The 14,153-nt window shown below is 48.0% G+C and overlaps 1 protein-coding gene across 6 annotated transcripts in view; it reads left to right on the top strand.

Annotated features, from left to right (window-relative positions):
- The window catches only part of LOC310702715 (uncharacterized protein C8orf74), an 83,116-nt gene extending 74,572 nt beyond the window's left edge, over positions 1-8,544 (top strand). For all 6 annotated transcript variants that reach the window (XM_083494749.1, XM_083494753.1, XM_083494750.1 and 3 more), the window contains 2 exons: positions 4,294-4,694; positions 7,581-8,544. In XM_083494749.1, the coding sequence (XP_083350875.1) occupies positions 4,294-4,694; positions 7,581-7,946 (767 nt within the window). In that variant the 3' untranslated portion in view covers positions 7,947-8,544. The remainder of the gene's footprint in view (positions 1-4,293; positions 4,695-7,580) is intronic.
- Positions 8,545-14,153: the final 5,609 nt, after the last annotated feature.

Here is a 14,153-nt window from a genome sequence, read left to right as displayed (position 1 = left end):
CCAGAGCACGCCAGGCACTCCTGTCTTCCACTGCCTCCCACAGTTTGGTCAAACTCATGTTGGTCGCTTCGAGAACACTGTCCAGACATCTCGTCCTCTGTCGTCCCCTTCTCCTTGTGCCCTCCATCTTTCCCAAAATCAGGGTCTTCTCCAGGGAGTCTTCTCTTCTCATGAGGTGGCCAAAGTCTTGGAGCCTCAGCTTCAGGATCTGTCCTTCCAGTGAGCACTCAGGGCTGATTTCCTTCAGAATGGAGAGGTTTGATCTTCTTGCACTCCATGGGACTCTCAAGAGTCTCCTCCAGCATATTTCTCCCTGCAAAGGTCATCACACAGGGTGACCAAAGGCATTTCCATGTCAAAGCCCAAACCCCAGTTGAAATGGGTCTGGAAGAGTGGTTTCCTCCAAGAGAGCCTGGATCTGACCCACAACCCCACACTCAGGGTCCATGCCCAAGAAGGGAACGTGAGCAACTGGCCGGTAATTAATTGTATTTTCTGAATCCAGCGAGCATCTTTTAAGGAATGCTTTTATCATTGCCTCTCCCCCATCCCTTTTTAATTTTTTTCTTCAATGCAAAATTGCAACAGAAATTACAAACATTGAATCCAAAATAAAGCAATACAAACAAACAAAACAAAACAAAACACTAGACGAAAACAACAACAAAAACACCTCTACAAATAAATCCATATCATCATTCTGATCGTTACGTACGTATACACATATTTATTTCCTTCCTTTGTTCTAAGAACTCGAATTTTTTACTCTTTCTAAATTGTTGTTTCTAATGTAGATTAAAGGTAAAGGGACCCCTGACCATTAGGTCCAGTCGTGGCCGACTCTGGGGTTGCGGCGCTCATCTCGCTTTATTGCCTGAGGGAGCCAGCGTCATGTGGCCAGCATGACTAAGCTGCTTCTGGCGAACCAGAGCAGCGCACGGAAACACTGTTTACCTTCCCGCCTGAGCGGTACCTATTTATCTACTTGCACTTTGACATGCTTTCGAACTGCTAGGTTGGCAGGAGCTGGGACCGAGCAACAGGAGCTCACCCTGTCGCGGGGATTCGAACTGCCGACCTTCTGATCGGCAAGTCCTAGGCTTTGTAGTTTAACCCACAGCACCACCCTAGTCCACAATGTAGATTACCTCTGTCTTTATACTTTTTTGCACCATTTTTCTCTTTCTTTAATCCTGCAAGGTTTCATTCGTTACATACCGATATACTTACTCCAGAACAATGTTTTTCATATACTCTTTAGCACATCCCCATTCTTTTAATAATTTTGGGTCCGATTGTCCCCTTTATGAATGCTGTGAGTCTTGCCAGATGTATATATTCACAAATTTGAATTTGCCATTCTTTCATTGATGGAATTTTTCTCCCTTTCCAATTTTTATGAGCATCCTGGCAGCTGTTGTCACGTAGATATCATTGCCTCTTTTAGGCAGGTGAAGGACCCCCCAAATGTTCTCAAGGAGGCAACCCATTCAGATGGGCAGGGTATAAATAAATTTGTTGTCAGCAAAAATGTATAGGACAAGTACAAGGTTTTTTGTGTGTGGCTTTTTCTGTTTTTTGACTGTGACTTGTTCTTCATTTTATGGGACTGACTTGTGACTGTGGCTTGTGACTTCGTTTCTGTGACTTGTCTTTGTGACTGTGTGGAACCCATTTCAGCTACTGATTGATTGATTGATTGATTGATTGTGTGACTGCAGAAATGGATAAAAGCCCCCCATCCAAACAATGACTATCATCAGTGCATGTAAGGGAATATATATATATATACAGATTTTCCTGTACCCGTGAAAATCTACGAAAGCAAATATATATATATATATATATATATATATATATATATATATATATTTGTTTTCGTAGATTTTCACGGGTACAGGAATGCAGGTTTTGGTGTCCTCGGGTGTCTTCCCGTGTAAAAGTTGGGGTGTCTAGGCGACGTTTCGACGAGGTCTCACTCGTCATCTTCAGGCTGGTGCCAGTAACAAGAAGCCGAAAGCACCAGCCTGAAGATGACGAGTGAGACCTCGTCGAAACGTCGCCTAGACACCCCAACTTTTACACGGGAAGACACCCGAGGACACCAAAACCTGCATATATATATATATATATATATGTATGTATAATCTACAATACTATCTTATTTATTTTCATTTTATGGATCAATGGCTTCTTTAGATGGTAAAATTCATGTTAAATTGCTGTTTTAGGGGTTGTTTTTAAAAGTCTGGAACAGATTAATCCATACTGCATTACTTTCTATGGGAAAGGACGCCTTGGTTTTAGAATGCTTGGGTTTTGGAACGGACTTCCGGAACAGATTAAGTTTGAGAAGCAAGGTACCACTGTACTCTGTCATTATTTTTATTATTAATTTCTTGAGTTTATATACCGCCCTATACCCAGAGGTCTCAGGGCAGTTCACAGAAAAGATCACAATATATATAATCAGAATAAAAACAACAACCCAATAACATCCCCCACTCCCCCAAAAGAGCCACATTTTAAAAGGGTATAGGATGTCAATCAGGTCCACCAAAGGCCTGGTTAAAAAGGAACGTTTTTAAGGTGTATAATGAAGGTGCCAGGTGAACTTCCCTGGGGAGAGCATTCCACAGACAGGGAGCCATCACAGAGAAGGCCCTGTTCTTGTGTTGCCACCCTCTGGACCTCTCGAGGAGGAGGCACACGAAGGAGGGACTCAGAAGATGATCTCAGGGTCTGGGTAGGTTCATATGGAAAGAGGCAGTCCTTGAGGTATTGCGGTCCTGAGCTGTTTAAGGCTTTCTACGTCAAAACCAGCACTTTGAATTGGGCCCGGAAACTAATCAGTAGCCAGTGCAGTTGGACCAGGATCGGTGTAATATGCTCAGACCGTCTTGCTCCAGTGAGCAACTTGGCTGCTGAAATCTGCACTGGCTGAAGTGTTAAGTTGTGGGTGTACATATCAGACAACACAGCGATTCTTCAGACAGCTCTTGTTTATTCACAGGCCAGAACAGAACTGAACTGAAGGGTTCAGCCAACCTGCTTATATAGAGCTCTACTACAAAGCAACAGTAACAACTTTCCGTAACTAGCCAATCACTGAACGTCACTTTCAATTCCTTATATGCATATGCGGACCTGAGTGAAAACTACCGTATCTACAGTATCCCCCTGCTGGCCCAGGGTGAGAACTTCAGTACATAACATGAAGTTTCCAAACCGTCTCCAGAGGCAGCCCAACGTATAACGCATTGTCATGATCACCCTAAAAGGGTGTCATTGCATCCTCTCTCCCCCCTCCTGCCCCTTTCCCCCCACACTTTTTCTTGTGGTTGCCTCTCTGGCACCCAGTTCCGATTGTGAGCTGCTTGGGCCTGTGACCTCAGACCCCTTAACACAGTTACACACAGTGATTTTTTAAAAATAGAATAATATAAGCAAACCATCAAATCGTCGTCTTTGCAGCCCGAGAAACCAGCCCGAGAGGCGCAGGTAAGCTGCTCTAAGCTCCCCACAAAGGAATTAAAAACCACAATGTTATTTATTAAATCCGTAATCTGGAAGTGAAGAGAGTTTAAAACGGTTCCCTGTAATGCACGTGTAGTATATGACTGTTTTAAAAGGCTTTTAGATTTATGTTACACAAAATGAACCACGTAAAGAGACAAAGGGAAGTCAATGACATTTTAAGGTTGTTGAAATATACTCAGAGTCGAGAGTGGATTTCATCCTCTTTCATCAGCTCATAGTAGTGAGGAGGAATTAAGTTCCCCCAGAATGTCTGCTTTGTATACATTATTTACACAATGGGCCCCATGTGATTGGCTAATTCTGGGATTCACCTGTAGGCCAATCAGGTTGTGGATTTACTTCCACCTGCAGCTGGATTGGGTGGCTCCTGTCGACCAATCGGACTGCTGCATTCTGAATCCTATTGTTCTGGGACTAATCAGACTGCTGCATTCTGAATCCTATTGTTCTAGGACCAATCAGACTGCTGCATTCTGGGTCCTATTGTTCTAGGACCAATCAGACTGCTGCATTCTGAATCCTATTGTTCTAGGACCAATCAGACTGCTGCCTTTTGGATCCTATTCAACTCAGTACATAACGGTTGTTTAAATGAATATTCTAAAATGTAAAAAGAAAATTTAATAAAAATTAGGGGGGCGATTAAATGGGGGTGGGGAGGAACCATGCACACTGCCTTGAGCCCCTTAGCGGAGAAAAAGTGGGGTATAAATGCAAAAAAAAAAAAAAAGAGTTTCTTCCCTTCTGCGGCAGGTCTGCCCGTCTCACAAGCCATCAAACTCCTGCAGGAAAAGCTCGCTGCCTTCCGGGTGACTCTTCCGGACTTCCACCTGCGTGCCGTCTGCGATTACTTCCACAACACCTTCATCAAACATTATGGGCTGCACCAGTTTGTCCTGGCTCAGGAGAGGGACCGCTGCCAGACCTTTGCCAGCCTGGAGGTCTACGCGCCCCCCAAGCCCCTGCCGCTGAGGCGGGGGACGGAAATCAGGGCCTGGAAGTACCAGCAGCAGCTGGCCGCAGTCTCTGAGGCGGAGGAGGAAAAGCAGGCCGAGATGGCGCGGATCAGGGAAACCTTGTGCAAAGAGAGGGAGAACATGCTGGAGGAGGTCTACAGGAGCGTCCGGACGCAAACAGCGACCCTGGAAAAAGAGGTGAGCATGCACCACTTTGGTGAGACAGTCTGTGGGCAGGTAGGGTCTCATCCTGCGTCCCAGATGGAGCTGGTAAACAGCTGCCCTGGACACAGAATTGACCTGCGCCTCCATGGACAGCTATGAGTCCAAAATGACTCCCAGGTTACACACCTGGTCCTTCAGGGGCACAGTTACCCCATTCAGGACCAGAGAGTCATCCACATCTGCCCCTCCATCCCCCAAAAGCAGTACTTCTGTCTTGTCAGGATTCAACCTCAATCTGTTAGCAACCATCCATCCTCCAATAGTTTAATACAAAACTACGAAAGCAGGTCGAAATTCATACCATCTTTCTAAGCATCTGGGTAGGCTTGTCTAAACAGGAATGCCTTCAGGAGACACCGAAAGGAATATGGTGAAGGCGCTTGCTTGAGATCAATAGGCTGGGAGTTCCAAAGTGCACCAAATGACCGAGAGCCAGCAAATGAGGGCCGGGGTATTGCGTGGCACCTTTAGTAGTGTCAATTCCGTGGATCAAAGCGGTTGAGTGAGCACCTGTTGGCATAAGGTGATCTTGTGCACAAAGTCGCCGCCAGCTGTTAAGGTCTTTCTATGCTAATAGTAAAGGGATGGCGCTGTGGTCTAAACCACAGAGCCTAGGACTTGCAGATCAGAAGGTCAGCGGTTCGAATCCCCATGACGGGGTAAGCTCCTGTTGCTCAGTCCCTGCTCCTGCCAACCTAGCAGTTCGAAAGCACATCAAAGTGCAAGTAGATAAATAGGTACTGCTCTGGTGGGAAGGTAAAGGGACCCCTGACCATTAGGTCCAGTCGTGGCCGACTCTGGGGTTGCGGCACTCATCTCGCTTTACTGGCCGAAGGAGCCGGCGTACAGCTTCCGGGTCATGTGGCCAGCATGACTAAGCCGCTTCTGGTGAACCAGAGCAGTGCATGGAAACGCCGTTTACCTTCCCGCTGGAGCGGTACCTATTTATCTACTTGCACTTTGACATGCTTTCGAACTGCTAGGTTGGCAGGAGCAGGGACCGAGCAACGGGAGCTCACCCCATCGAGGGGATTCGAACCACTGACCTTCTGATCGGCAAGTCCTAGGCTCTGTGGTTTAACCCAGAGCGCCACCCCTTTATGCTAATAGTAACATCTGGAACTTGACACTTCAGTTCCTGGCAACTGGGGTTCAGGAGCTCACTGCCTCTAGCAGTAGTGGTTAGTGGCCGTTGGCACCCTGATTCAAACCTCCAGCATCTCCCTGTTTTCCCCTTGCCTTGTTGCAGCCCCCTAGGTAATCCCACCAGCCCCCAGGGTGTGGTTCTGCCCACTTTGGGATCTAGCACATCGATCCCAGTTTTCACCACAGGTTCCACTCGCTGCAAAACTACGGCCTTTGAGTCTCCCGGTTCCGGCAGCCTGTTGACATCACCTCAGAGTTACATCTGTGGCTGCTTCGTCCAAAACTTTCTCCCCAGCCCTGATCTGCATAATCAAGCTGCGACGTGTCTTATCGCCCTCGAGATGGAAAATCTCCTCCTTGCCGAGACTTGCTTCCCTGCCTGGGAGCGCACTGTTTGAGGAAACCAAATGAAACTCCGACGTGTTTTTACTATTACTGCCAGCCCATCTACGGAGTGGAATTAATTGGCAATTAATGCTTGCACGTGTGCTCCTCAACGCGCTGCCAGCAACGGCCGCGGGTGAGTTCAGAGAACGTCACCTTTTGAACTCGAGCCGAGACGTCTATCCTGGAGCGCTCAGTGGGTTGTTCAGCGTACCACCCTATGCGCAAACGGGGGGGAAACCCCAGCACCCATCCTTCCCGGTTCCTCGGATTGGGTCCCGCTGCCGTGGATGTCCTCAAGATCCGATGGCTCTCCTCCAACCTCGATCAGCTCCTGGGAGCTTGGCACGAGGCCAGTCCTCACAGCTGCCTGACGGCTTCTGCTGACAAGTATCACAAACGTTGCCTCCCTGACCCACATTGGCCCCCACACTCTCTCCCCGGCCCCTCCCCGGCCTGCTTGCCAGTTCCCAAGCTCCACCCTGGCTTCTCGGAACGCGCAAGGTCAAAACCTTTGCAGAGCTAGTCGCTGAGAAGTGGCAGGCCTTGCAAATATCGGGGGCAAACATGGCGGCTGGCGGCGGCCATGTTTGTTTACGATGCATGTGTTTTGCAAGCAGGTGTGGGAATCTAATTTTAACCGCGAAAAGGGGGGGGTGCATACCCTCCAAGTGTCCCGATTTTCCAGGGAAAGTCCCGGAATCACAGAAGCCGTCCTAGTTTCTGATTTGATCTGGAAATGTCCCATTTTTCCTTTTTCCACATCTCAGAGAACACGTTAAGATGGAGATGGTTGCCAAGTTTCTGCAACATGCAATGAGAATTTGTGAATGCTATACCACAGCATTTTAATTGTTAGGTGCCGATTTTGCCGGGTGATTTTATTGTACTGAAGCTTTCAGAATTTTGTGGTTGGTACGTCGGGTTAAGAACTTACCGTAATTCGTTCTGGAGGTCCGTTCTCAACCTGAAACTGTTCTTAACCTGAAGCACCACTTTAGCTAATGGGGGTCTCCCGCTGCCACCACCACGCGATTTCTGTTCTCATCCTGAAGCAAAGTTCTTAACCTAAGGTACTATTTCTGGGTTAGCGGAGTCAGTACCCTGAAGCGTCTGTAACCTGAAGCATCTGTAACCTGAAGCGTCTGTAACCCGAGGTACCACTGTATATGCCAATAACGATTTGAGGTTGAGTTTGACATGCTCAACAACCTCAAACAACCTTGCTGTGCTAGGTAACCATTTTGGAAGCCCAGGCAGCAAGCCCAAGGTTCATTCTAAGTCTAGCAGAAACGTCAGTAGCCACAATGCCCTGTGTTTGTTTTCCAGACTCTGATGTCTCTTGTCCGAGAAGCGATTAAGACCCAGGTCCAGAGTCTGCACGATATCATCCAGAACGAGATCCAAGCCACCTTTGAAATCCTTCAGCTCCGGCTGCAGAAGAAGGCCTTGTTGCTCAACCCGCCTGCCCCTTACCCGCCACCCTACAGCCCTGATGGGAGGAAGGCCAGCAAGCAGAAGAAGCTGAAGGAGTTAATACTGGAGGCTCAGATTAAGGAGAAGGAGAAGGAGGAGAGGGAGAAGGAGAAGGAGAGGGAGAAGGAGAGGGAGAAGGAGAAGAAGGCGGAGAAGAAGGCGCAGAAGGCGGCGCAGAAGGCTGCGAAAGACGAGAAGTCAAAGAAGAAAAAGAAGTGAGGGCAGCATGGAGGTTCTCCCAGGCATGCCCTGACATTCTCAGTCCCAGGCCTGTGTTCTCTTTTCCATGTCTTCTTCGTCCTCTGGCCTTGAGGAGGATTCTCAGGGCCACAGTAAATCTGTGCCTGGGGCTTCCCCACTTCAGACTGCAGGTGGGACCTCACTTTCCTTCAGACATATCCCATAGAAAACCTGCGCATCAGGGGGGAAGTGCTGTGGCCTTGCCTTCCTCTCTGACACGCTGGTTTTCTATGGAGATAATTTTCTCTCCCTCGTTCACGCGAACCCCTCCAACTTGCGGCCTTCAGCTGTCTCGTCCAGACACGGGTTAACTCCCTCACTGAGAACAAAGCCGAAGTCTCTTTGTTCACAGGGGTAGAGATTTACAAAGAAACCCAAACAGATGTGTGCACCTAAATGTAGATGCAACGTTCACCAAAACATCAGAGGTTTTCGTTCCATCTTTCTCAACAAAAATTCTTCCTGCCAGGCGTATGGAAGGATGAAGAGACTGTTTCGGACGCTGCAAAGGGTTCATCGTGAGCTCCCTCTGTCTTTTCTGTTCCAAATAAACTAAAACATTTAATATTTCTTTCAACTCAAGCTGGCATGTGGGGTTTTTTGGGGGGGGGCATTGTTTTAAATAGCCCTCTGAGTTCCCCCTGGCAGGCAATCCTGAAAACAGTCTGCTTAAGCCGGCGTAGCCCTGTTTGCTAGTTCACAGTCTTTGGTCCCGATCCAGCTTCTGGCTGCACACAGAGCATGGCTGGGTATCTGTCAAAATGTGACACATCCCATCCAAAGGGATAGACCACATCTGTGGGGGATAATGGGCACAGAATCCCAATTGCACACATACTGACCACAGACCCTCCAAGTGTCCCTATTACAGAAGCCACCCTGGTTTCTGATTTAATCCCAGAATGTCCTCCTTTTCCTTCAGACGTCCCTGATTTCGTCAGAGAAATGTTGGAGGGTATGGAATGGGACGTCCCTATTTTCATTGGAGAAATGTTGGAGGGTATGGAATGGGACACCCCTATTTTCATTGGAGAAATGTTGGGGGTATGGAATAGGACGTCCCTATTTTCACTGGAGAAAAGTTGGAGGGTATGGAATAGGACGTCCCTATTTTCATTGGAGAAATGTTGGAGGGTATGGGATAGGACGTCCCTATTTTCATTGGAGAAATGTTGGAGGGTATGGGATAGGATGTCCCTATTTTCATTGGAGAAATGTTGGAGGGTATGGGATAGGATGTCCCTATTTTCATTGGAGAAATGTTGGAGGGTATGGGATAGGACGTCCCTATTTTCATTGGAGAAATGTTGGAGGGTATGGGATAGGATGTCCCTATTTTCATTGGAGAAATGTTGGAGGGTATGGGATAGGATGTCCCTATTTTCATTGGAGAAATGTTGGAGGGTATGGAATGGGACACCCCTATTTTCATTGGAGAAATGTTGGAGGGTATGGAATGGGACATCCCTATTTTCATCGGAGAAATGTTGGAGGGTATGGAATGGGACACCCCTATTTTCATCGGAGAAATGTTGGGGGGTATGGAATAGGGCGTCCCTATTTTCACTGGAGAAATGTTGGAGGGTATGGAATGGGACATCCCTATTTTCATCGGAGAAATGTTGGGGGGTATGGGATAGGACGTCCCTATTTTCATTGGAGAAATGTTGGAGGGTATGGGATAGGATGTCCCTATTTTCATTGGAGAAATGTTGGAGGGTATGGGATAGGATGTCCCTATTTTCATTGGAGAAATGTTGGAGGGTATGGGATAGGACGTCCCTATTTTCATTGGAGAAATGTTGGAGGGTATGGGATAGGATGTCCCTATTTTCATTGGAGAAATGTTGGGGGGTATGGAATAGGACGTCCCTATTTTCACTGGAGAAATGTTGGAGGGTATGGAATAGGACGTCCCTATTTTCATTGGAGAAATGTTGGGGGGTATGGGATAGGACGTCCCTATTTTCATTGAAGAAATGTTGGGGGGTATGGAATAGGACGTCCCTATTTTCATTGGAGAAATGTTGGAGGGTATGGGATAGGACGTCCCTATTTTCATTGGAGAAATGTTGGAGGGTATGGAATAGGATGTCCCTATTTTCATTGGAGAAATGTTGGAGGGTATGGGATAGGATGTCCCTATTTTCATTGGAGAAATGTTGGAGGGTATGGGATAGGATGTCCCTATTTTCATTGGAGAAATATTGGAGGGGGTGTAATCAACGTAAACTAGATCAGTCTGGTTATTTCAATGCATTGTTTTTACCCAGTCCTCAGCATTCAGGGAGAATGTTTGGAAATCTAAGTAAGTGAGTTGGCACACTATGTTGCAGTAGGGATTAAGTGTCTCACACACACACACACACACACACACACACACACACACACACACACACAATTTAAAAGCACGTAAAACAAATCCAGATATTTTAAGCAAATCCAGTGGCATTTAACCTCTCATTCCGCTCAGGTCTTCCTCTTTAGGAACCTCTCGCTTCTGCCCTTTCGTAAACAAATCAAACAGGAAGGTAAGTCAGCCTTGGGGACCCCACCCTTCCCAAACACCCCATCCATTGCTTTCGACTTCTGAGCCATCGTCTTGAGAGTCTTGCTCTCGCCTTCCATGGGGTTTCAAGGGAAGATCAGACACTGTCTGAATCCTGAATCCAAGCAGATTGGGCAATTTCCTTCCTGAGACCACGGCAAGATGACTAATGTCCTTGAAATATACTCGGAATCCTGTAGTGATTTCATGCTCTTTATTGCAGCATGTAAAACAGTGACTGAATTGCCCCCCAAACCTCAGACTTTTATATACACTATTTACACAGTGAGTCCCGTCTGATTGGTTGATTCTGCTTCCCTCCTGGAGCCTGATTGGTCTTTTCCTGCAGGCCAATCCGTTGTCGCATTCTACGATCCTACCAGCCTAATAGGCTGATTAACTTCCTCCTGGAGCCTGATTGGTCTTTTCCTGCAAGCCAATCAGTTGTCGCAGTCTAGGATCCTACTTGCCTATTGTTCTAGGATCCAAGGTTAGGAAATAACACCCCCACTCTCCCCAGAGCTCATAGGGAGGGACGCGATCACCGAGACAAGGTCCCCAAGACCCAGAACTTACTGGAGATAAGAGGGAAAGGTCTGTGGTTGGGGTGGGGTGGGGAAAAGAACTAATACGATGGAAATATCTAAGATGAAAGAAGCAGCAGTTGAATGGAGATATGTTCATATAATCATAGAATCTTAAGAGTTGGAAGGGACCCAGGGGTCATCTAGTCCAACCCACTGCAAGGCAGGGATCTCAGCTAAAGCATCCCTGACAGATGGCCTCTGCTTAAAAACCTCCAAGGAAGGAGAATTCACAACCTCCCAAGGGAGTCCGTTCCACTGTCAAACAGCTCTTGCTGTCAGAAAGTTTCTGCGTATGTTGAGTCAGAATCTCCCTACTTGTAACTTGGAGCCATGGGTTCGAGTCCAGCCCTCCAGAGCAGGAGAAAACAAGCTTGCGCCATCTTCCATGTGACAGCCCTTGAGGAATTTGAAGATGGCTATCCTATCTCCCTTGAGTCTTCTCTTTTCCAGGCTGTGAACGTTTCTGTGTTCAAACAGCCGTGCCGCAGTTAATGAAGGTAATTGAGGAGCAAGCTCTGTGGTTTAGCCAGCCTTGTTAATTACGGCATGAAGAACTTCCAGGAAGAGACATTATTCCCCAGGGAATTGGCCCTTAGACTTCAGGGTGTGATATGACATGATAGCCATCTTCAAAGATGGGCTGTCGCGTGGAAGATCCTGTTGTTTCTGCTGCTTCGGAGGGTAATAATAAAAATAAATTTTATTTATACCCCGCCCTCCCCAGCCAAGACCGGGCTCAGGGTGGCTAACACCAGGTATAAAAACAATTGATTGAAATACAACTTAAAAACAAGATTAAAATGCAACATTAAAATTCAGCCTTGTTTCGGCAGAAACTCAAAAACTTTTGGGGGGATGAAAACGTCAAGTTTTCACCAAGGCTAAATAGCTAGACTGGTCCTACGTGGGCCAGAAAAAAAGCCAGGGAAGTCCCCAAATAGGGGTTCCATCACAGAAGGAGAAAGGAAAGAGGGGGAGGGGAACAGGCTGATTCCAAGCCAAAGGCCAGGCAGAACAACTCCGTCTTACAGGCCCTGCAGAAAGAAATCAGATCCTGCAGGGCCCTGGTCTCATGAGACAGAGCGTTCCACCAAGTCGGGGCCAGTACTGAAAAGGCCCTGGCTCTGGTTGAGGCTAATCTGACTTCCTTAGGGCCCGGGACCTCTAGGGTGTTGATGAGGTTACTCTCCCTCTGACGGAGCGGGTTCGGAGCTTGGGGGTGTTCCTGGCTCTTTTGCTGTCGCTCGAGACTCAGGTGGCCTCAGTGGCCCAGAGTGCCTTCCATCAGCTTCGGCTGGTGGCCCAGCTACGCCCCTGTTTGGATAGGGACTGCCTAACTACTGTTGTCAAGCTTCAAGGTTAGATTACTGCCATGCATTATACATGGGGCTGCCTTGAAGACAGCTCAGGAACTTTGGCTGGTGCAGAATTCAGCAACCAGGTTGCTCTCCAAAGCAAGATAGTCTGAGCATATTGCACCGATCCTGGTCCGACTGCACTGGCTACCAGTTGGTTTCCAGGCCCAATTCAAAGTGCTGGTTTTGACCTATAAAGCCTTAAATGGCTCAGGACTGCAATACCTCAAGGACCGCCTCTTCCCAGTCCCTGTGGTCATCCTCTGAGCTTCTTCTTCATGTGTCTCCTCAAGGAGAGGGCTAGAGGGCAGCAACACGAGAATGGGGCCTTTTCTGCGGTGGCTCTCTATTTGTCGAATGCTCTCCCCAGAGAGGTTCACCTGGCACCTTCATCCTTAAAGTAAAGGTAAAGGGACCCCTGACCATTAGGTCCAGTCGCAGATGACCCTGGGGTTGCGGCGCTCATCTTGCTTTACTGGCAGAGGGAGCTGGCGTACAGCTTCCGGGTCATGTGGCCAGCAGGACTAAGCCGCTTCTGGTAAACCAGAGCAGCGCACGGAAACGCCGTTTACCTTCCCACCAGAGCGGTACCTATTTATCTACTTATACTTCATGCTTTCGAACTGCTAGGTTGGCAGGAGCTGGGACTGAGCAGGGGGAGCTCACCCCATCGCGGGGATTCGAACCGCTGACCTTCTGATCGGCAAGTCCTAGGCTCTGTGGTTTAACCCACAGCACCACCCGCATCTCACCACAACCCTATAGTCGCCTTTAACTGGACTTAACTGTCCAGGGGTCCTTTACCTTTACCTATTTACAATGGAACCTCTACCTGCAACCGTAATCCGTTCCGGAGGTCTGTCCTGAGGTCGAAACGGGTCGCTGGGAGAGGTGCTGTTGTGGGCAGGCACTGGCGGCAACCACCGCTCCTGTGCATGCGCATGCGGTGATCACCACTCCTACGCATGCGCAGCCAGTGGCAAAACTGCTGGTTACTTCTGGGTTTGCTGCGGACACTGTGCGAAATGGGCACAAGTGGAGGCGGGCGTAAGGAGAGGTCTGGCTGTATTTATTACCCGCCCTTCACCATAAGGTCCCAAAGCAGGTTACAGCATTAAAAACAAAGTTAGAAACAATTTATAACCATGCAAATGAGGTGGATCTTAACAACGTTGCACCTCAAGCATCAAAAACCAGGACAAAGAGGAGAGCTTTCTCCAAAATCTGTGTAAGGACGTTGGTACAAAAATGTGTGTTATTGGGAGAGACACTCGTGCTAAAATGCTGATAAATTTTCACAGAGACTTTTTTAAAGTAGTGCAGAATCTAAGATCGGGGGGAACCGAGGAACCGAGAGAAATCCAAACAGAGCCATTTATTTCCCCGTGCCTTCAAGGCAGCCCCTCTACGTGTGTTCATGAGGAGGAAGAAAGAGAGAGAGAAAGAGGGGGCGGCTATTTTTCTTGAAGAATAAACAAGCCGTGATTTCTCCTCCTCAGCCCTTTGCTTAAACATGAAGGCAGCACCAGGGCTCATAACATCCGGCTCGAGGGGCCGGCTTCTGTTATCAGGCAGGAAACAGCTCTGGATACATCCGCTCCTTCGCCTCGGCAGCCCAAGCCACCTCCAGTGGCAAGATCTGGCAGGAAAAACACGAGTGTCGTGCCTTGATTCCTTCTCCTTTTGCACAGCAGGA

The sequence above is a fragment of the Podarcis liolepis genome, assembly GCF_965112155.1.
Source record: "Podarcis liolepis genome assembly, chromosome: 3".
NCBI classification, from domain to species: domain Eukaryota; kingdom Metazoa; phylum Chordata; class Lepidosauria; order Squamata; family Lacertidae; genus Podarcis; species Podarcis liolepis.
The sequence above is the reverse complement of the archived record's forward strand: the minus strand, read 5'-3'. Positions and strand labels throughout refer to the sequence as shown.